Source organism: Lycorma delicatula, chromosome 1 (assembly GCF_047948215.1).
Source record: "Lycorma delicatula isolate Av1 chromosome 1, ASM4794821v1, whole genome shotgun sequence".
In the NCBI taxonomy this organism is placed as follows: Eukaryota; Metazoa; Arthropoda; class Insecta; order Hemiptera; family Fulgoridae; genus Lycorma; species Lycorma delicatula.
This window is the reverse complement of record NC_134455.1, coordinates 262,918,539-262,943,043: the sequence shown is the minus strand read 5'-3', so window position 1 is coordinate 262,943,043 and position 24,505 is coordinate 262,918,539. Positions and strand designations below refer to the sequence as shown.

Sequence of the window (24,505 nt, the reverse complement as noted above, 5' to 3'; positions counted from 1 at the left end):
GTAAGAGTTATCAATTGCACGGATTTTGTGATGCTTGTCACAAATTGTACGCATATGGTGCTTGTCTTTTTATCAGATCTGCTGATAGTAATAAACACCACTTGTGTTCAAAGCATAAAGTTGCGCTTGTCAAGCAAATCTCTATTCCTAGGTTAGAGCTGAATGCGGCTCTTCTGTTATCTCAATAAATAAACGTGTATTTTAGGTGTAAGATTTGATTCAATCCATTTTTGGTCGGATTCTAAGGTAGTACTTTACTGGTTGTCATCGCTTCCTAATAGGTGGAAGATATTCGTCGCAAATAGAGTTTGCGAATTTCAAGAGTTAACTAAGAATGCTTATGGAAGCACGTTTCTTGAAAGGATAACCCCACAGACATCTTGTTACGTGGTTGTATGCCGGATGCATTAACCTCGTTGCAACTTTGGTGAAATAGTCCGTCGTTTCTGAAACAAGAAGAGGACGCCTGGCCATTCAATCCGCCTATCATTTCTGTGATTCCGCCAGATTCGCTCAAGGAAGAGAAGAAGCCTAGCAGAACTAATGTTTTCAGCTGCTTTTCAAACAACAGAAACTGTCGAACTTTTTAAACCATTTTCTTCGTTCGTACGAACATTAAACGAATTTTCATATTGTCGTCGTTTCATTTATAATTTGAAAAATAAAAATAATTGTATATTGTCAGATTTTTCTCCGGAAGAAATCTATTCCACGTTGGAAATACCTATCCGTCATGGTGGGCGGCGTACATCTGATCCCGCTTCACTTACTCCTCGACATTTTTTAACCTTCGCTCCATTAACTTCCTTACCTGATCCTGATTTCTCAGGCATTAATGTAAATAAGCTTACTAGGTGGCAGCTTATACAAAAAAATACTAAAAGATTATTGAAAAACTTTATCTAATGATTACTTACATTCCTTGCAGCAGAGGAACAAGTGTAAAATTTCAAATAATAATGCCTATGTTGGCAATGTAGTTATAATTAAGGAAAGTAACCTTCCTCCACTGATGTGGAAATTAGGAATAATTGTTCAAGTGCATCCAGGTAAGGATGGACTCGTTAGATTAGTGGACGTGAAAACCAATAATACAGTAATAAAAAGAACCATTAACAAATTGATTGTTCTTCCAAATTTAAATGACTGTGATGACATGAGTCATTCTGAATGCAATCAGTGATATTTATTTAACGTCATCCTAATGTAATTGTTTATTTCTATTTATTTGTTTGTAGTCTTTGCCCTCATCAACATTGTATTGTTGAATTAATTTTAGTTTAAACCTTGAAAGTGTGTCGTTAATTTTACGTATCACTTCTTATTTTCTATGTTAAGTTCATTTTGTGTAATGTAATAAAATTATAATTCGTGGGCGGTGTGTTACATTCCACTTTTTGTCGTCTGGTGCTGTACCTAACGAGAACTAGAGCTTCCCGGAAAGCTCTGATCATACGATGTCCTACGTCATGACGCCGCAAGGAGCGGTCATGATTGTACAGAGTGATTTTTTAGCCCTGTTACCCAATTTTAAATGTAATTTAAGAAACGGAAATTTAGGTGGAATAAAAAAAATGTATTTTTTACTTACAAAAGAGATTTAATAAAAATCTATTACTTACATAATTGTTAAAGAATGTACTCAAAATGCCCACCCTTTGCGGTTATACACGCACGGACTCTTTTCAGCTTATTAGCAGAACCTTTTTAAGAGTTGCATTGGAAATATTTGTGATTAAGTCTGTAATATTGACTTTAAGTTCATCAATAGTGTGAGGATTGTTTTTGAAGGCCTCGGACTTAATATAGCCCCACAAAAAGTAGTCAGGAGATCTGAGGTCTAGGGATCTTGGAGGCCATAAGCCCTTGCTTATTATTCGATCATCAAAGAACTCTTGCAGAAAATCCATGGTTTCTCGAGACGTGTGGCATGTACCGCCGTCTTACTGAAGCCAGCAATACCGTTCTGGAGGTTCCAGGAGGAACAAAATTGGCGCACAATATTCCTGTATACTTCGCTATTTACTGTCTGTTCGAAGAATATGGGTCCGACTATACGATGACGAGATATCGCACATTACACAGCTATTTTTTCAGGATGCAAAGATTTGTCTTGTAAAACGTTAGAATTTTCAACCGTCCAAATTCGACAGTTTTGACTGTTCACATAACCATCGAGATGGATCCAAGCTTCATTACTAAAGAACACTGTGTTTAAAAATTCGATTCCGTTATCATTTACGAGAGACCTAAACCAACGGCATTATTGCAATCGCTTGTTTAAATCTGGAGGCTGAAGCTCTTGGACTAAGCGTACGCGATACGGATACAATTTAAATTTTTTAGCAGCTTTCTGAACATTCGAATATGATAAACCAACTTGCGTGGGGCAAGTTTTCGTAAACTTTTCCGTGGAGAATTGAGCAATCTTGTTTTCACATTCTCTAAAACGTCATCTGTTAAGCGAGTTGGTCGACCACTACGTTTTCTGTCGCAAACACTACCTGTCTTTCGAAATCGGTTTGCTAGCCTAGAAATTGACATTTTTTCTGGCAGAGGAACACCAACAAATTTAATTTGAAATAATTCTATTACACTCGCGTACGATTTCGTAGCAAAATATTGTTCAAGAATGAAAACTCGTTGTTCTATGGTAAAAGACATTCTGTTCGTAACACGACCGGAAACGGCACAAAAGTTTACACAGTTCAAGGAGAATCAACTCATACTGCCGTATCTATACCGGTTGAGAAGCGCTACCAACTTTGTGTCACAAAATAAAATTTCCCTTTCTTAGAAAAAAATTACCAGACATTAACAAATGGGAAACAGGACTAAAAAATCACCCGTATAAGTAACCTGTATTCATTCGGTGCCCGAACCCTGCAAACAGCAGTCGTATCTTTCTACTAGTAACACAATTAGTGTATACTTGATTACAATTATTGTATACTTGATAATGTTCAAGTCTAGTTATGTTAGCATTTATTATTGTCAATTTAGTTCATCATGTTAGTTATTATGTCAAGAGTAATGGCATATAAAACGTAATCATTCAAAGTCAACAACGAGTTGTTTCATTTCTTCATCATCAAATACAGTCCATGCTCGCTCTAAAATCTACCACAATGTTTTACGGTCCTCACAGGCAGGATCTAACAAAGGTAAGTAAACACTGATTAAATTATAAGTTTACTTATTGTAGTAAGAGAACACGCAATTTGTAAGGAATCCTTTTGTTTTATTTAATTTGTTGTTAGTAAGTACTTAAAATGTTACAATTAATACTTTTTTAATTCAATAGACCCAATAATTAGTAAGTGATTTATTCTGTACTAAAAAAGAAATGCTATATAAGTTTACAAATCAGGCATGTACCGACATTCATTTCATGTATAGTTTTTGTAACGGCAACGCTACATGAGCTGTTGAAGAATATCGACAAGAGATTTCCCAATCGAAACATTCTTAACAGGCAAGTATTTGCAGACACTCACAGCACCTAAGGGAAAGCAGAATATTTAACCTAACATCTGAATGGGAAAAAATGTGAATGAGCAGACTTTACGTATGATAGAGCCAAGACACTACCAGTACTCATAGATTATTATCTGCACATTTGAGGATTCCCCACAATAGTGTATGGTGGAGATTACACAATGAAGGCCTCTAATCCGTATCATCTTAACCAGTTCAATGTCTAGAAGATAATTACTATCTGCGGCTGAATTATTGTCAATGGCTATTACAAAACAATGTGCTTCCATTGCTGATATTTACAAATGTAGCAACATTTATACAAGATGGGATAAACAATACACAAAACAACATTTTTGGAAACATGACAGTCCTCATGAAACCATTGAAACTAATTTCCAGCATCGTTTTTCATTAAATGTCTGTTGTGGGATAATAGGTAATATTCTTGTTAGACTTCACATTTGCAATGGTAGAATCACAGGTAATGGTTACCTGAACATTCTTCAAAATGAGTTGTCAATAGTTTTAGAGGGTATTTCACTCAGTACAAGAACTGATATGCATTTCCAACAAGATGGCACACCAGTCTATTTATACTGTTATGCTGTTATTCATTATCTGAATGAAACATTTCCTAACCCCTGGATTGGTCAAGGTGGACCTCAACTATGGCCAGCTAGATTACACGATATGAATCCCTTGGATTTCTTTACAGGGGATATATAAAAACGTTAGTGTATGAAAAAAAATCAGAAAATGCTAATGAACTTTACAAAGAATCATGTGGGCTATTAAGAAAACAAAAACATCCCAACATTGCTATAAAATGCGATCTATCTGTAACTTGCTGTGCTGAAATTTGTTTTTGGGTTGATGACAAACATTTTGAACAGTTTATGTAATGTAAGAATAATTAATGCTATTTTATTTGGTTTTAGAAGTTAACTTTGTTTTTATAATTTTATCCAATAGGTTGTTCATTTTAGTCTAAAATTGTAATTCATTATTTTCAATATTGGTATGTATTGTTCTGCATTAAAGAATACATTATTTTTTTGCGCTATTATTTATTTTTTATTGACTTTATTTACCTCAATTTTTGTAAGAATTAAATTTTCTATCAATTTAACCAATAAGTTTTATTTGTTTATTACACCCTATTTCATAGAAAGTAATGGAAATACAGTTCTAGGATCCATTTAAAAAAATTTTTCATGTCAATCCACTAAATTTTCCTCATAATTTACTTTCCCAGAATTTCAGTAGGGCCTCATTTCAGGGGAGGAGCAGAAATCGAAGCAAAATCTTTCATTAGCTGTAACTCACTAACAAAGTGTTTTCAGACCCATGTTTATAAGAAATTTTTTTATTATTTTAATGAGAGAAAATACGCTTATGAAGTTAAGCAGAATCCTCCCGGGATGTTCTGTATGTGTATATATATATATATATATATATATATGTATGTATGTATATTATATTAATCTGATCAACCTAAGTACAGAATTAATAAAATAAAATAAAATAGGATGACACCTATCTTATTCCTAATCCAAGCAAGAGTGCTTTCGCGAGTACTTCGCATCATTAGTTGCTCTATATAATTTTTCAAATTGTTCATTGCAAATTACACATTAAAATTAAAACTTCTATATTATACATGAGACTTACAATTGTTAAAAGAACCTTTTCCAATTAAATCAAAACAGAAATAAAACTATTTTTTTTTTAATTAAACATTTTTAAATTGCAAATTAAAATTAAAAATTGCACATAAATAAAATATGAAGTTATTAATAAAATCAAATTAAAAGTCAAAATTAAAATCAATTATCATCCTGAATGGATCCTGGAATTCTGAAAGAATTCCTGAAAGGATTAATTTTAGAAAAAAATATTTATATATTTAAAGAAACATTATTACAATTTTTATTCTTATAATTAGTTTATATTACTAAAGTATTTTTTTGTCAAAAATGCCTATAAGAAGTTGCAAAAATAAATTATATAAAAACAAAACACATGCTACTAATTATGATGTATTAAAATACAAATCTTTATGCTAAATATAAAAAAATTCAGTTATTTTTTAAAAAAAAGATTCTCTTACTACAAAATCAGTAGACCAAGTCTCAAGTTCACGGAGACGCAATAAGAGATCAGCAAACCAAGATGTCAGCCCTAACAATGAGGGATAGGCTCGCTGTGTCCAGATTCCTGGTACCTGGTCCAAGAATAAAGCATTCTCCAAGTCCTCCATATCGGATGTTATTGTCAGTTCACCCTGAAAAAATTTATGTTCAATTTATTTAATTAAATTGTTTACAGGAAAATAACTATGAGTAGAATTTATAAAAAGAAAGTGTAATATTGAGTCTCCATAAAAAAAATCTGTCATTTTAAGTTTTAATATTGTAGAGGTTCAGTATTACTTGTTTCTTTTAATACTTGTAGATAGTTTATGTTTACATAATTACCTTGTAATCAGTGGTGTATGCTTCATTGTATAAAATCATAGTTTGAGCATGAGAATGCTTAAACTATGATTGTTTTAAATTATTCACCAATATATTAATAAGAAGATTTTTTAATAAGTAATAAAATGATTATTAAAAAATTGGTTAAATGGTAAAAGGTAGAAAAAATACCAGTGTCACAGTCAATAGATACAAGCCTTTACATAACCTTTCATAAAAACAATTTGTAGATATTTCCTATGAAAATAAATAATTTATACTCAATATAATTTATACTAATATAATTTATACTCAACATAAAAAATTCAATCTATAGTAAAAAAATTATTGTACATTAATAAACTAATTTTGGAATTTTTCTGAATTAGCTGAATTTTGTTTTAAGTTATAGTAAAATTTTATCTCAATGGTATTATTTCTAAATGACTGCTAAAAAGAAACTAACTATAATAGCAATGTTGTGCATGTATAGTATCTACCAGCTATCAATATCTTGTAACACACCCTTTGTAGTCCTTTAGTTTAGTGCTGGCAAAGTGACTGATGAATTATGAAACTTGCCATTGTTGCTCTAGTCAACTGAGTGAATTACATGGCATGATTAGTTTTTTACAAACAGAAGGACACAATTATTTTCATTTCATTTTCTCCGTGAAATGAAAGAGCCACCTGAGAATAGATATAGGATTTCTAAAAAACTAAACTTACCCTATACCTGGAATCAAGTGGCATGTGGAAAAATCACACTGAATTAAATATATTCAGTCATATTCCCACTGGAGAGTTATGTAAAACCTAAGCAAACCTTCCACAAAAATTCTAATTTTGCTATGACCCCTGTTTTGGGATAGACTGCAATGAATGAATGAATATGCCTGTATGAGCAGTAATTCATTTTTATATATGTAAAAAGTTTTTCTTTTCATAACTAAAATAAAAGATTGTCATTAGTATTTAATGAATATACTTTATATGAAATAGTCTACTCATAATCTAATTTGAGAAATTTGTAATACCTGCAAGATGATATGAAAATTGTTAAGTTTTCCATTAAGTTACACATTGTTAAATGTACCAAAAAAACTGTAAGTCTATGATATATTCAATACTATTTATTTTCAATTTTGTGATACAATAAGAAAACTATGAATGAAATTATAGTTAGTTATAGTTACATAAAACTCCAAAAATATCCATAATGTATCTCTACTCATAATGATTCAGTAATAATAAAAAAGTATAGTATAAAAGAAACAATTGTTTAAATCCATCATTTTTAAAAAATACACTTATATTTACAGTGCTGCATGGATTTATTTTTAACAAAATCATACATTTTTTAAAATGTACATATTTCTTTAAAAATAATACATAAAGTTAACTTTACATAAATCACATTTAATTTAGTTAAATTAAATGAGGTATTTAGTTCTTGCATTTGCTGAATTCAACAATGAATAGTAGGAAAAAAATTGGCTTCTTTTTTCTGTTTTGACCAAAACAACTTTTATTAAAAGAAACTGAATACTAAGAAGTTATTTATGAACTGAGCTTTGTACATTGTAATTTATAAACTGTTATTGATTCTCTGAACTGAGTGATTTCATCTCTTCATTTTCGTAACTATCCAGTAATTTTATATCGATTCCTTATGATAAATATAAATGCAACTCAGCATTTTAAAATAACATAAAATCATGTAGTTTGGAATTTACATTATTTTACTTTCTATGGAAATACAGTTGCCACTTGGGTATGTTATTAAATGTTGGGAAATAACCCAAACCAATTGATTTTTTCATGCTGTTTATTGTTACTGAAATAATTTGATCATGTTATCCTTTGAAAACAATTTCTACACAGATAAAAAAACATTCAAAGCAGTTATAGAAAAATCTATCATAGAATGGAACTAATCGGTTAACAGGTGAATGATGAACAAGGTTCCTGATGTTACTACAAGTCTGATACAGAAGCAAATATGAAATAACCAGATTTCGGTATTATTGAACAGCAATAAGCAGACAAAAAAAGAACATTTCCCTTAAATAGTTTATTTTTATTCTCATGGTGAAAAGAAATGTTTTGTGGTATTCCTTAACAAAACTGTGTTTTTAATAATGATTAGAAAAGTATAGTCTGCTGATATTAATAAAGTGAATAAATAATTAAGAATGTAGCTTTCTTGATATATTTCTGGAAAAGTATAAAATTATGCAAACAAATGTTACTGACTTTATTTATTTATTTATAATTTTTTTACCTTTAATCCAAGATCAAGTTCCTTGAGAGAACGTTTCATTTCACCTGTCAGGTGGTTCATTCGTTGGCATTCTTGAAATGCAACAATTACATATGGTGTTCTTTCTTCTACCTTACCCATTATCTCTGTCATATTAAATTCTTCTGGCAACTTCTCTAGTATTTCATCAACAATCTGTTTTACCTAAAATAAATTAATTAAGCTTATTAATCAGTATTTTCTTTTTGTAATGTTTTGGAAAAATTCATTTGTGTATCTATTTTAACAATAAATTATAATCTGATGTATTCTATGAGTAGTATTCTCATAGTATTAACAAACACATTATATTTTTCATTAGTCTAAATTATAATAAAAAATAATGGTTCTGAACATGTATGAGTATGTTAATTTTTAGATGTGTTTTTCTGTAATATTACGGCAGTGAAAATTCAGTCCCACAGCATTATGCCGTAATAGTACGCTTTGTGTATTGCTATCAGCTGCTGCTGTGTAAAATGACTTTACTCAATTTATTTAGTAATATAAGGGAATAGTATCATTAGGCTATAACATGTTACTCATAGGCCTAATTTCTGTAACAACTGCCAAGAGAAACAGCTAGTCCGTTACTGTAGCCTATTCCTCCCACCATGCTGCCATCACTTCGATTTCTGCTGCATTGTTCAATGTTGTTATTCAGTTTATACTTATGTTTTCACAATTTTTCTATAAAAACATCGTGTTTACAGTATGTTTTTTCCATAATGTAATTTATCTTCTTTTTACTAATGTGTTAATGTAACGTTTTCTTTCTTTACCGTATTTTTTTTTTTAATTTGTGTACACTTGATTTCTTGTTTTCAATTTGTGTTTTACAGACATTTTTTGTAGAAAGTAACAATTCAGGCAGAAAATAGTTCTAGTAGTAAGTAGAAGTAGTAATTCATGGCAGAAAGTAGTGCTAATGTGACTGATATTGAAGTAGAAAGATTATTAGATGACTTAACATCAGACTGATTTCTCTGATGCTGAACATTTAGATATTGTCACATTAAATGAGACTGATGATGAAGATGAATTTGGTAGTATAATGCACAATGGTTCTGGTGATGCAGTAGACCTACAAGATGAAATTTTTAATTGAATCACTCATTTATTTTCTGGGGATGCATTACAAGTCACTTATAGTAATAACTTGGGGTTTAAGTTTGATGGCTTGTATAACTGTGAAGCTGGCTTGTGCATAGAGATCCATGTTTTGAGATCTGTCACACTAACAAAACCTTTTAGGCTAACTATATACCTTCTTTTTTCATGCTAAACCTATTAATCAGTATTCTAGAATGTTTTAAGTTTGAAATATTATATACATATTTTAAGCAGAAGTTAAAATAAAGGAAATTCATCTAACATGTTTGTTTCTGTACTTTATTTATTAAAAAGCCCATGCAGATAGGAGGTCACAGTTACCTGCATAACTAACATGTTAAAGGGCTAAACTTTGCAATAAGTTTTTTGTAATCTGTGAATGCAACAATTAATGCTAATGACGAAGCATAAAATTTGTATCCAGAGTGCAAGGAAAACTGTTGTTATTATGCTCAAATACAAGAGTTTATTGTATAATGTTTATTGAGTTACACTTTAAAAGAAGTATGATAGAACATAATTTTATAATGCTTCACCAAGAATTTTAATTAAAAATATCTCTTGGTAATGAGAAGAAAGAGAAAAACTTTCTGATCTTGTATAGAAATTGTAATTAAAATAGCTATTTTTTTTTCGTAAAAATACAAGTTCCACTTGTGAAAAATTGACTTTTTGACTGACGAATTAATTCATCATAGAAGCTTACAAAGAAGCATGTGCATGGGAATATGAAGATAAAACATTTTAATGTATGAAAAATGGCATGCCTGACTGGGATTTGAATGCGGGATCTCTGATTGAAAGGCTGAGATGTTACCACTCTGCCAAAGAGATTGTTGGATTTGTTACCTTACATTTGTTTTTCTCCCACCATTAGATGAGTTAGCAGTTGAGGACAGTCTGTGTTTGTGAGAATGGTGTTTATAGATTTTTCCAAGAATGAAAATTTCTCAACAATTTTGAGTTTGAAATGTACTGTAGAAGGTATCTACAATAGATTTGTAAAATGGTTGAAAACAACTTGGTTTGGAACTGACATTCATTAATGGTGATGGTGACCCTTCAATAGAATGCAGGTAAAAGGATTCTTTAGTTGTACTATAATGATGGATGTTTTCTATTCTTCTTTAGTTACCATTGGGCATCTGCAAATACTATATGAACAAAATGGAACATGTCATTAAAGTTCTGATCACTATAATGAATTATGCTCAAAATCACAACAGAGAAGAGAATTCAGTGTTACAAGATGAAATGCACAGTCAATGTAGTAAAAACTGCTACTGCACACATAAGTTTGATGGTTAAAATAGAAGTAAGGTTCTCTCATCCAATCTATGTAACTTCATAAAACAATCTATGACTGAAATAAAAACTTTTTTATTTGAAAGGAAAATAGAATATCCTTAATTGCATGATTAATGTGATATTGAATCTTGAATTTCTCACTTATATGATCTAAATTAATTGAATAATACCAGGAACTTCAGAGTTCATCAAACTGTAGCAGATTTTATGTCTTCTATAATTCTTTTTGTTGGTCTATGATTTGAGCAAATATAGATGTGAATTGTGAAACTTTCCCCCAAACTACTGCTTAAGTCTCATGATGTAATTGAATCAGGAAGTAATTCAAGAATATAAAACTAATTTAGCAGCTCTGAAGACAATTTTAACTTGATTTTCAGACTTCAAAACAAAAGAAACAGTTGGTCATTTAATGCTCAACCTTTTCAAGAATTGAATATGGAGGAGATTTCAGTCAAAGTAAGTTGTTAGATCTTTTGCAGTAAAACTGAACTTGAAACAGAAATAATCAACATTCAAAATGATTTAACAATAAAAACAAAATTTAAAGAAATCATTCTGAGTTTAGTATATAAAATTATATAAACCTTTTTAACATAGTATGTTAGCAGTTCTTAGTTTTTGGTTTTAAGCAGCTTTGTTAGCAAGCATATTCCATTATGAGAATCATGTAATTAAAGCACAGAAACAGATTTTTTGATATTCAGCTTTCTGATTTAGTAAAACCGACCTTAAGAAATTAGCAGATTTAAAGAAATATGAACTCAATATTCTCATAAATTTTGAATTTATATTTTAAGAAAAATGTCTATATTTATACTAAGTGTGGAGGCTGAATTTGGGCTTATTGATAAATAAAAATTGTGTTTTGTTTAGTGAATTACTTATTATTACTTTTAAAAACATCTGTTGCAAGAAAACAATTGTTCTGTTGTACTAATGTACAATTGTACTAATTAAGTTAAGTTGATGTAAAAAACTTAGATTAGAGTGTTTATTTTCTGGAATTATTAAGTCTAACTTCAATGAAATGGTAATTTATGGTATATGAGTCAAAGTCAATTATCTTTGAAAATTTATGATTGGGTTCCAACTGAGGGGAGGAAGTTTAGTCATCCTTAGGCATCATGGTACTGAATATCTGTAATTATATGAATAGGTGGGACATCTCACCTATTCATATAATCCTCTAATTCATATAAGGTTTGTACAGAAATTGGAAAAAATGGCATGTAGGTGCAGGAAATGGCCACAACAATTGTAACACATCAACTTTTCTATAAGGATTAAGGTAATTAAAGATATGGTGGACTATTTTAACAGTTTGGTGGACTTTATTTAGAAATCATCTGACAGATTATATTGCATTAAGATAATCTCAATAAATGGTGGATCACTATTGATATATAATATGTAAATTAATTTTATAGGTTAAGTTAGTATTTTGAATATTTGCGAGACATTAAAAACTGGGGTGCTGAGTTATTTTACTGATACAGGGCCAGGATTGAAATAAGTGAGTGTGTATTTGCTGTACCAAAGTCTTTAACTGTTTTTGCCTAACTGGCCACTTAGACCTAGCAGGTAGTTTGTATTGAGCATTGGCTTTTGAACAAGGCTGTGTAATTAGGTTTTGTTGTTTGTTAATATACGGTTAACTGTTGAAGAATGTGATTTCGTAATGGAAACTTATTTAGAGATGAAATCTCATGTTTGTGTCAGCAAAAGTTGAAAAGGAAGCACCAGTGAAAAGTGTTATTCAGAAGCTAGTTAAAAGATTTTGTGAAACAGGTTCAGTGTTGGAAATGTGCCCACACAGGTTGCATAGGACATTAAAGTGGCAGTTACAAGATCTCCTCATAAATCTCTACGGAGACTAAGTTGGGAAAAGAACATTTCACTAGGTTTAGCCCGCATTGCAGTGAGGAGAATGCTGAAATGTTATCCATATCAAATGCAGATTTTCCACGAGTTAACTAATGCTGATTATGCTAAAAGGGTTGACTACTGTGAGTGGCTTAAGAACTTCATTAGAGAAAACATTGGCATTTTAGATCAAATGTTTTTCACATATGAAGCGTGGTTTCACCTTGGTAGGTACATTAATAGTCTGAAATACCAGATGTGGAGAACTGAATACCCACACATTTTCTTTAAATCTCTCCTATACGCACAAAAAAATAGACATATGGTGTGTGATTTCAAGGCAACAAATAATAGGACCCTTGTTTTTTTAAAAACACTGTGATGCTGCAGTCTACCAAGAAGTTATCCAACAGTTCATAACCTTACTGCAAGAGGATGAGTGTGACTGTTGGTTGCAACAGGACAGCATCATTTGCCATCCAGCTTACTCTACTATAGAGATGCTACATGATTTTTTCAGTGGAGAAATCATTTCTAAAGGACTGTGGCCACCAAGATCTGACTAGTCCAGACTCCTTTCTACGGGTTTACTTAAAAGAGACCGTAATCTACTCACCTTGCAGTATTTGAAGACAAACATTACCAATGTTATCCAGAAAACAGACAGGGTAGAGCTAACATGAGTAGCCAGGAACATGGTCAAACATGCTGACAAGTTCATAGAAGTGGATGGATAACATTTTCAACACCTTCTGTAAATTATTATATAAATGCTATTATTTATAGATTAAACTAAGTGACAGGGCCTCTTTTAAGTTGAGCACTCTATATATTATAAGAGATCCTACTAGTGCAAGTGAACACATCCAGCTTTTGCTGCATTTCATTAGATAAATGCTGATAATCTCTTCAGTGTCCTTATGAAGAGGTTGCAATCTATTTCGATGAAAAATACCTTTTTGCAGAAAAAGTCTCGATGATCCTACTTCAGCTGAGATTGTTGAGATGGCAAAGATAATGAACCATATGAAAATTATTAAACTAATCACATCTTGGAGGAAGAAATTGTTAAGGAAAACTCAATGGAATGTGAACTCAAAAAAAAAAAATGAAAATATAAAAAGGGTAGTTCAACTGCATGAATAGGGAAATACTTTAAGTGGTTGAAACAGAAACAACTAATTTCCAGCAGTGAGATGGCAAAAAAAGCTCAAAGTTAATAAAATTAAATCAGCATAGCCAAATTGTTTACTAGAACACATAACACTTGATATCAAAATGGTAATTGCTGTGAAAGGCTTTCCAGATTGTACAGTTCTACCTGAGCAATCTGGTCTTCTAATCAAAAAACCTCTTTAAAACACTTGAGAATGGTGAATTCCTCATTTTGTTAATTTATACATGATAGTGAGTGCATACAACATTTCCTATACAAACAAAAAAAAAAATCAAAAATGTTAATAATCCACAAAAGGTTTTTAGCCTAAATGGATAAAAATAGGTAAGTGAACTCAAAATCTATAAATCTGCCAAGAACAACTAATGAAACACCTCTAGATTGGGGATGATTTATTGTCAAACCCTGAGGTTTTCACAATGGCTAAATGTCTGTAAAGAGTACAGTCTGTTGGTAAATATTAAAAGGAAACAAGGAATAATCCTAGGAAGTAACTGATAATTATGAATGAATATTTTTCACAATATTTTAAATGTTAAAAATACACTTAAAATAACAGCTACACATTTCAAAATTTAGAAAATATTAAATACCTTGTCTTCTCTTGTAACAGTTGCACCACCAGAACTACCTGCCTCTCTGGGCTGCATTTCAAATACTGTCCGAAACAAATTTTCTGATGTTGTTGTTAAGAATCCAATTTCAGCATTGGGATGTAAACCATAGAGGTAAGGACTTTCAGGAGGCATTACCTCATCAATGTAACTATGATAACCTTGGTAGTCTGTATTTGGTGGAGCAGGAAATCCAGGGGCAAGGAACAATTCCCCATCAACCTATATAAGAAATAAAATTGAAAATAAAGTAATATTTAATAAATAAAAAAAAAATATTATTAAAAAGTTTACTGTATATTTAAGTTTACTTTTATTATTTACTTCAGGAATGGTCAGATGCAAGATTACAAATGAAGTTAAAAAAAAATTAACCTTATCACTACTGATTACAAAATTATATACCCCGGGTCACAGGGTTAATCAAGGTTTTCAACTTTGATACTCTTACTCAAAAAATGCAAGTTTTGGTAATGTCGGTACTACTTATATAATTTGATACTATTTAAAAAAAAAAATTAATTTTAAATTCATCCTACATCATTTAATTTATTGGCATTTATTAATAATCTAATGTTTTCTAAATCAAAACTTAATCCTAACAACCAACCAAATCTGATAATCCTAATAAACAAATTTCACAATCTTGCAACTTTCATAGTGACTGTAATCTTGTTCAGTGGTTCAGTCAGTCAGAGTCATCAGTGATCAGTCATGGACTCATATAACTTGTGTTTCAAGCCTTTGTGAATCATAATTTGTGTGAGTGATTGCAGTTTTTATTTCTGTTATATAAATAACCCAACTTTATTATAAGTGAAAAAAGAGATGAGCAGTGTCTAGGAATCGCTGTTCACTATAGTGATAATGAACAAAATAAAACAAAAGTAAAAACTAAATACAATTTATAAATGAAAAATGAGAAGAGAATGGCTGCATGAAGATTTGTTTCGTGGATTGAGTTCAGCAAAAAATGATAAGTGTTTTGTGATACAGTTTGTAATACAGAAATTGCTGGAAGTCCACAATTCGAAAGACATATGAAGATGGATAAGCAAAAAAGTATTAACTGTGTTAACCACTGCTCAAAGGTAAGCAAATTTTTGGAAGCTGGATCATCTTCATCTGCTTATAAAAATCAAGTGGCAGCAGCAGAACTAAATCCTTGTACATTTGTTGCAGAACATAATCTACCAATAGCAGTTTTAGATCACTTAACAGGTTTGATTGCTAATATTTGCTATGATTCTGCTATTGCTAAGTCTCGAAGAAGAGGCACTGGTGTGTTTCATTAGTTATTGATAAATACTATATGAATGAAATTAATGTAAAATTAGAGGTAACAAGGTTTTCATTAATTACAGATGAAACAACTGATGTATCTACTGTTAAATAGCTTGTTTTGATGGCTACATTTTATGACCGTGAAGTTAACAAAAAACAGTGGATAAATACTTAACTCTGTTAAGAAATAACATACGCAGTGCTAAAGGAATTTTTTTGATTCTCTAACTTCTTTCTTTCAAAAACATGAAATACCATTTGAAAATATCATTGGTTTTACAAGTGACAATGCAAATGTTAAAACAGGCAACAAAAGCAGTGTTCAAGAATTGCTAAAACAAATCACCCATCACTTTTTGTGCAAGGTTATGTATGTCACTCAATACATTTATGTGCATCAAACGCTTTTTCATTTCTGCCAAATCATTTAGAAGAGTTAGCTCGAAGTATTCATTCATATCTTTTAAACAGTCAAAAGCATTTGGCTAAGTATAAGGAGCTTCAAATCTTTACTAATACAGATCTATGCAAAATTTTGCATACATAGATCGTTGTCACTTGAAGAAGTAGTGAATAAAATATTGGCTAAGCATGCAGCCTTCACACTATCTTTTACCACAGCAGCATTAGAAGATGTTAAACCAGCTAGTAGAATATAAGAAGAATTATAGAACCTAGTTAATAAGATATACTATATTTTTTAGCATTGAATTTCAAGCTGAGAGCAATAGAATACACAACTAAGCCATTGAACTGCGAGTAATGTTAAATTTATCCTCAGTTACTTTGTCAAGAAAGAAGTAATTTAGAATCAGGATCTGATTAAGACCAATATTAGTTATCAATCAGTTTATCTTTGTCTAAATTATATTTATCATAGAACCAAAGTAGAAACTACGTGTTGAAAATGTCTCCAAAATCTTCTAATTTTTATGTGAAACTGATCAGAGATCTTTGACTGGTTCCTGACACATAATGTGTTCATAAATCTACAGCTGCTTGAGGCAATGGATCCTGCAAATGTCAATTAAGGAAAATTGCCCAGTTATTCTCCTTGTTCTGAAATTTCCTAACATTATACCAGCAGATTTAAATCAAGCTGGTTAATCAGCTCAGTAAATCAAACTGCTTGATTTACTGAAACAAGCCTGAAAATTTCTAGTTTGCAATTTCAAAATAAAAATGTAGAGATGAATTCAGATATCCTTTATTGTTAAAACTGATTTCAGCCTTCTCTCACTGCCTCATTCTTTGGCTTGTGCTGAAAGAATATTCTCTCTATTAAAAAGTATAAAGGTGAAGAATTATTCTATGTTGAAAACTGATACTATAAACAGAATTTTATACTACTCTAAATTATACTCAAAGAAACCAATTGCATATAATGGGACCTAGCTCAAAGTTTAATTGAAACAAAAACTGAACAATTTCATACTAAAAACTTTTAAATACACATCAAATCAATGTTTAAACATTCTTTAATCATTCCTCAAAATTTCAGCCCTTAATGCTGATTAGCATTAGGAAATATGAATTTTATAATAAAAAACACATTACTGCAAACATTTTAGGAACTACTAAACCAATTAAAGTCAATCTGGGTTACTTTTTAGCTAAACACTGAATTCTTTCTAAACAGTATCGAGTTCTTTCTAAATCATTTCTTTTTCAAAGTTTCAAAGAAACAATTTATACTACTTATAACTGGATTTCTATCCATATGTAAATAGAAAGAGCTAAGATAGATGTATCAGTATTATTCAAAGTAGTTTTTTATATTGCGCTATGTTTTTTTTATTCATGTTGGTGTGATAAAAATTATTTAAAACAATCAGCCTTTCAAAATGACAATTTGCATGTAGCAGTTTTAAAAATATTTCATAATAATTTCAGTCACTCTTGCAACAGTCAGAGTTTCAGTGTCACTGTTTTCAATATGGCATCAGTGACTTAACTTTTATTTTTTTTAGTTAGACATACTATTTTAAATATGATTAAAAAGTATTTGAGCTGTATCATTTAGTGTATTTTTATTATATGTATTTAAGTGTTTGAGTTTGCATTTTTTCATCTGTGTGTAGAATATCAAGGTTGTTAATATTGGGGATTTGCGATTTGTATCTATGAGGCAATTTCCGAATATTAACATTTAATTATTCATTGTATCTTTATTTAAAGCGATGTTATGTCCTGTTTAGCCAATGTAAGTCGTCTTGCAGTTATAGCAGCTTATTTCATACAATTCAGGACCCAGTTCTTGTTTGGCGATTGTGTTATGGTGTAAAAGAGTACTTATTAATGCACTCCTACACAAAATAGATACTAAAACAAGGACAAAATACCTCATAATAACATATATAAACATGTAAAAAGTCTGAGAAAATATTTCACAAATTTTTAAAATCTGAAAATAATGCAGCCTGCAAAACAAAATAACAAAACAACCTAAAAGCATTAAATATAGAGTACTCTTGCTAAACAATTCATTAAGTGTAAATCAACATGAATAACGGCTTGCTATTCTACACTATGCAAAAAAAGGACAATATTTCAACACATTTGAACATCATGAAATATACAAAAACACTTAATTTTGATATGTCAGTGAAAGAATATATTTTAATTCCAATACACTTTTTAACTATATTCTAAACATGTGTTTACCTAACTCACGAAAAACCATCAGCAATAATATCAGCTGATATTAACCATGAACAGAAGCACCAGTTTCTAAAAAAATCAGTCGAAAAAGTTATTGTAAATGTTACATATTTTATTAAAAACTTTGTATTTATACATTTTGTTAGGTTTGTTGTTTTAAAAGTGATCATTTATTGCTTATTTGGTTCTGACATACACATTCTATTTTGGTTCAAAAGACTACTATACTTATTGTTTGTAGTCAGTAAGATAAGGATAACAATTTCATTCATTCAATAAATGTTCTTTCATTACTTTACTTTAGTTAATTAATAATAGTAAGTAAGAATTATTGAAAAAAATCACTGTGAATAATCACAGAAATTATAAAATCACTGTTAAACTCACTAATTAAGTACATACAAATAATGTTAAAAATAAAATTTAAAAAGAAAAAAGTTTTTTAGCAGTATAAACTTAACTCAGCTATACAGATAGACACTTTCCCCTCTAAGTGGCAATAAAAGAAATATGAATAACTTTAGTTAATAGTAGCTTAATGTTACCATGTTATCACATAGTTAACAGTTTTTAAGCTATAGTTTAAGCAAATGTTTTTCACAAGAATTGTATCTTTAGATTATTCAGTGTATACTTTTTCAACTACGTATTATGAATTAATGAGTTTAGTAAATAAGAAGGCTGGTAGTTTTAATACAAAGGCCGATATATCCGCTTAATTTAAACTTACCAGATCAGGTTGCATCAGCTCTTCTAAATAAGAGATGCACAATCGTCGATCCCAATCATCAGTTATATGTCCACCATACATAATTTCACCAAATAAGTAACGAAGATCTTCCCAAGGTACTTTTGAATTTGCCTCTAGGTAGTTATAAAGAACACTAACGCTGATGTTCAAATCACCTGAAAAGAGATTTATGATAATGTATAAGTGAAAGAGATAGTTAGGGACTGTTAACATTGTTTTAACAGTTCTTCATGAATTTTACAAGTGTTTTAAACAGAAAGATAAGATGAATGAGATGAAAGGAAAAATGAAATGAAATAAAAAAATACCATAATCTAGGAAGAATCAAAACTAAGATGGCAAATCTAGAAGCCAACAGCTAATTACATTACCAACTGGCCAACCAGTGGTGTCAGGGTTGTCCAAACATTGAACATTGAATAAAATAATGAAGAATACAGTAAACGCTTTTCAGTGGTAGTTTATTTTAAATACTCATTGAATCTGGAATAGGAGAGAGTAATTCTCTTCTTTTAAAATAAACTATTGGAAACAAGTTTTATTTATTTTGGTAATTGTCTACTTTTTTAACATAGCATTCAATTATTATTTTTTGGCTATGTAACTGTTAATCAGTTATAACATTTTGTCAATAGTGTAAAACCTATTTATATTAAAGGTTCTCAACAAAATAAGAAAAACAATTAATTAACAATTCTAATACTTAGTTTAATAATTTATTCAAAAAAAAAAATTTTTAAAGTACAACCTTTGATGTACAACATTGCTTGTATATAATTTATTGAACATGTTTTTTGTTGTACATTTGCTTTCTTTGGTGTTAGAGAGCAGTTCACTCTGATTGGGGGCTTCATTTCAGAACCATGCGTGTTCTATGTAAGGATGTATGCAAAGCTATATGCTATATGCTGTACCTGTCTTGACTCATCAATGAGGTACAAATTTTATATGAATATTTTGTCGAGAGCTCAATATCTCCCATTGTTATTTGTGGTTGGTGCCTATAGGACTGTCTCTTGAGAGGGAGTCCTTGTTATTTCTAGCCATTGATATCCTTGTGACTGAATACCAATGGTGTCAGGGTTGTCCAAACATTGAATTGTAAAAAATGAAGAATAGAGTAAACGCTTTTCAATGATGTACACCATTTCTTATATGTCTGCCCCCAGTTTCAAAGCTGAATGCATCAAAGTAGTTAGAGAGCTTGCAAGGATCAATTCTGGTTTTGATCTGCAAGTTGATTGGACAACCAAAGGGGAATGTAACGTAGTTGCTGGCTTCTTGAGATTCTTAATCCTGCAGAGGATGTCTGATGCTGTTATTGATGTTTAGAGAGAATGGCAACCTGAGAGGTTAGGGGCCCGCCTAGGTGCTTACTTTGCCAAGATAGGCATTTTGGCACCGAGCCCAGATTAGCTGAGATATTCACTGTTGAGATGTGAGGAAAACTCTGATGAAGCTGTGGTGTGGGAGGGTGAAGACATTGACCTCGCTCCTGAAAGCGTACTAGAGGAGAGAGAGATAGAATGAGTATGTTTTCATTAGAAGCTTTTGAACTTCGAGAATCTGTTTCTTGATATTTAAGTAAATTAATAGAACTTTGAGTAAATTGAACTGTAGGAAAAAAATGTCATTGTTGCGATCAACACTTGTTTTGTTGGCATGGGAGTAGTATTTTTGATGTTTAGACTCAATCAAGTAATGATCTAAGTACATAGTTTAACTGAACTTAGATATGGGAAAAGTTTTTGGGTGAAACCTTCAGTGTTAGAGTAAGGCATGGGAATTGCACTTCTGTGAATTTGTTAAACTGATAGTTGAAGACGAAGTTATTGTAGGTGGTCATGGTTGGAAGAAGCTATATGAAGGCCGTAGAGTAAGTTGTGTAAATACATTGATGGAAATGTCTGCTGAGGCATTTGCATCGGTGATATCTTGACAGAGACCAAATTGATAACTGTGATGTGTTTTCAGCTTTAGAGGGTCTAAAGCTAGGGATCTAAAGCCAAGGGTCATCATTGCTAGGAATGGAGGGGGTAATGAGAAAACACCAATTCATTCAGAATTAAATTTTCTACAAGTTTTGTTTAAAAGTTTTATGTGTTTAATACCCATTTAACAAAATTATTGTAAGTCAAACATAGAAAACGGGGTTTTTTACCCCAGTTTATTGGTTTTCACTCCAGATTTTTAAAAAACTACTGCAGTTATGGTTCTGGGACCTATTTTATTCAATCTTTCAGGTCAAAAACCATAAGAAATAATTAATTTTGAACCTTAATTAACATCCTAAAAATTTCAATATCACCTCATTTCACCGGGGTAGCTGAAATCCAAGCAAAACTTTTCACTAACTGCAAGTCTCAAACAAAGCATTTTAGAACATATGAACTTTTCCATTACTTTCACGAGTAGAATCGGTTATGACAGTTCTGGGAGAACTTCGTGATACACTCTGTATAATGTAAGGCTTTGGACATTTTTCTTTTTTGTGATTTTAACTACACTACATGGTGTTTCTTGCAGCCAACCTTCCATCTTTCTTATTTCCATCAGTTATTTCTTGTAGTTCTCATTCATTGCTCCAAAAACATAGTCATTTGTTTTGAGTGGGAGCCTTCTCTTAAAAATGTAATTCTTTTTTGTAATCAGTTACTTGACTAGGTTAATACATTTATTCTGTTTGACTTGCTCTGAGCTAATCTCTTTATTTCAATACTTTTTTTATTCATCTAATTTTCTTTATGATTTTAAATCACTGTTTGCACTGTAGTTTTTACTACATTTGCTTCCTTCCATTACTAAATTGACTGAATGTTAATAATGGTTGTACATTATTAATATCAGAAAAATTAATTATTTGTTTGGTATGTAAAATTTTATTTACTACTAAGGTTTTATTAAATTAATAGTAGAACAAAATGAGTTCAGGAAAGAGAAATATATAAAAAGAATATTAATGGTTTATGATGAAATGTTGATAAATCAAGTGAATGGGTGGGTGATGGAGCAATCGACCAATTCGGATGGGCATATTTTTCAAAACTTCAACCCCTGCAGGAGGGATGTCTCAATCGAAATTTCCCAAAAAATGTCCCCACCTAATTTTTGGTGAAGAACCCAAATCAATTCTCAAAATCCAGAGGGTGAATAGTCTGAATTGAATGGATTACATTTAAGATATTTTATGTGTGTGTGTGTGTTTTGTTTCTATTAGGTGATTTACAAAAATTGATTGTATTGTGTAATGCTTGTATGTGTTCAATCTATCTTTAGGTAAATGACTGTCCAATCTACTCAGATAGTATTTAGTGCAGTCACTACAGTTTAATTCCTGAACTTGTGAGTTATTGTGTTTGCCAGGCTGATAATAGTTTATCAGCCTGGTGTATGATCTTGTGTACTTATTTATGATTTTAAGAGTAGTGTTTTACTAATTTATGGCTGATTGAAGTTATTACTGTTGATTTTTTTTTTTTGAGAGAGAGAGAGCAAGGGTTGGGCTGAAAAGTATACTAAATCTAAATTGAATCAGTTTATTTATCTTGATTGTTTGCGTTCAAACATATAGCTTGTCTATACCAACAGCTATAAAAATAACTATAAAAAGAATTAATGTATGAGGGTAAATCAAATATAAATTATATTTTATTAAAAAAAAAAATTATTTATTGAAAAATAAAAGGCAAATATAATTTATTTTTTTTACATAGTTTCCTGCTTTAGAAATACATTTTTCCCAGTGAGAAGGAAGGTTTTTTATCGCAGCATTGTAGAATGAAGTTGGTTGCGTTAGAAGCCAATTGAGGATGAATCCCTCCACACCCTCATCATCTTCAAATTGTTGCCCTCCTAGAGCTTCTTTAAGCAGTCTGAACAAATGAAAATCACAGGACGATAGATCCAGGCTAAAGGGAGGATGATCAAGTTGAGTCCAGAGCATTTCTTCTAGTTTTGAGGTCGTTAGAGTTGCAATATAGGGCCTGGCATTATTGTGGAGGAGGATGGCTTCTCAAATGGATTGGTCTCGTCTTTTGCAGCGATATGCAGCTCACCTTGCAACAGTTTGCAGTAGTAAGCAACATTAATTGTGCTTACAATTTTTGCATTCACTCATGCAAAAAATCAATGAGCAAAATGCCTTGCTGGTTGAAAGAACCTTGCCAGCTGACAGTTGAGTCTTGGCTTTCACTAGGGCTGCTTCCCCTTTCCTCCACTACTCCATACTGGCTTGTTTTAACCGGAGAATGTAGTGGTGGATCCACGTTTCATCACAGGTGATGATCAGACTCATAAATGCATCACCTTCTTTCGCAAACCTTGCTGTAAGCCTCTGACAGACTTCCAAATGTCTCAACTTCTGATCGATGGTCAAAAGGTGAGGGACACATCTGGCACACACTTTACAGAACTGTAGGTTTTGTGATGATTGCTTGACAGCTCCCATAACTTATCCCGACCTGTTCTGCAGTTTTGGATCGTCTCACCCATCGATCGTCTTCAAGAATGTCTTGATCCATGGAAATGTTTTCATCTGTAATGCTGGTTCAAGGACAGCGATTGTGTTCCTGATTTTCCAGTTGTTCTTGTTCTTCCTTGAACTCTTTATGCCAGACAAATACACGAGTCCTTGACAATGTTTGGTCCCTGAACTGTGCAGTCAATCTCTGGAAAATTTCCATCGCTTGAACTTCTTCATGAGCAAGAAATTTTATAATTATGCATTGACAGTTAGTTATTAAATAGGCAGGCAGAACTAAAAATGAATAAAAGTTTTAAATCTTAATCTAATAACATGTGTTCCTAACTAAAAATTACCCTGCTGCAATTTCAACTGGAATCAAGGTGCAATAACAATGACATTGTTATGAGATCTACTATATGCATTTGAAAAATTGCTGATAATAGTAAAAAATTCAAAATTAAATTTGATTCCTAATTCTTAAAAATAGTAACTTTTCACTAGCACTAATCACTGATGATACCTTCATGAAAAAAAAATTCCAAATTTAACTGTCTTGTAGATAAAACAACCTACTGTGATTCTTCCAACTGTTTTCATATGGCTAGCAAAACAACAAACTCAACTTCTGTTTAATACCCAACAGAAATATCACCTGCTATTACTCTTTTTTAATGATTAAAGGCTGAAATCAAAATCAAGGTCAGGATAATTTTTTCAGTCCCTTTTAATTATTCCATCTCTGATGTTTGATAGGTTAAAATTTTAACCAATAAAAGAAATAATATGTTTATTAGTCTGAGTTTGAAAATAATCCGACCCCTAATTAGTCGAAGCTTCAGGGAATTTTTTATAATCTTCTGTAACAATATCATACAATCAAAGTTAAGATTTCATTTTGTATGTTATTGCTGTTGCAAATAATAATGTTTTTTTAAAGGTTAAATCATGCATGAATTATCTGCCAAAATATCTAACGTTCTATTTTCTTCTTCTTTTTTTTTTAAAGAAATGCTTCATCTAAATTTTTC

The 24,505-nt window shown here is 31.1% G+C and overlaps 1 protein-coding gene across 1 annotated transcript in view; it reads right to left on the bottom strand.

Annotated features, from left to right (window-relative positions):
• Dhc93AB (Dynein heavy chain at 93AB) overlaps positions 1-24,505 on the bottom strand; it is a 493,152-nt gene that overhangs the window by 18,407 nt on the left and 450,240 nt on the right. Inside the window, exons 73-76 of the mRNA XM_075354875.1 lie at positions 18,992-19,167; positions 14,296-14,538; positions 8,221-8,403; positions 5,591-5,764 (exon numbers count right to left, since the gene is read on the bottom strand). Of these exons, the coding sequence (XP_075210990.1) occupies positions 5,591-5,764; positions 8,221-8,403; positions 14,296-14,538; positions 18,992-19,167 (776 nt within the window). The remainder of the gene's footprint in view (positions 1-5,590; positions 5,765-8,220; positions 8,404-14,295; positions 14,539-18,991; positions 19,168-24,505) is intronic.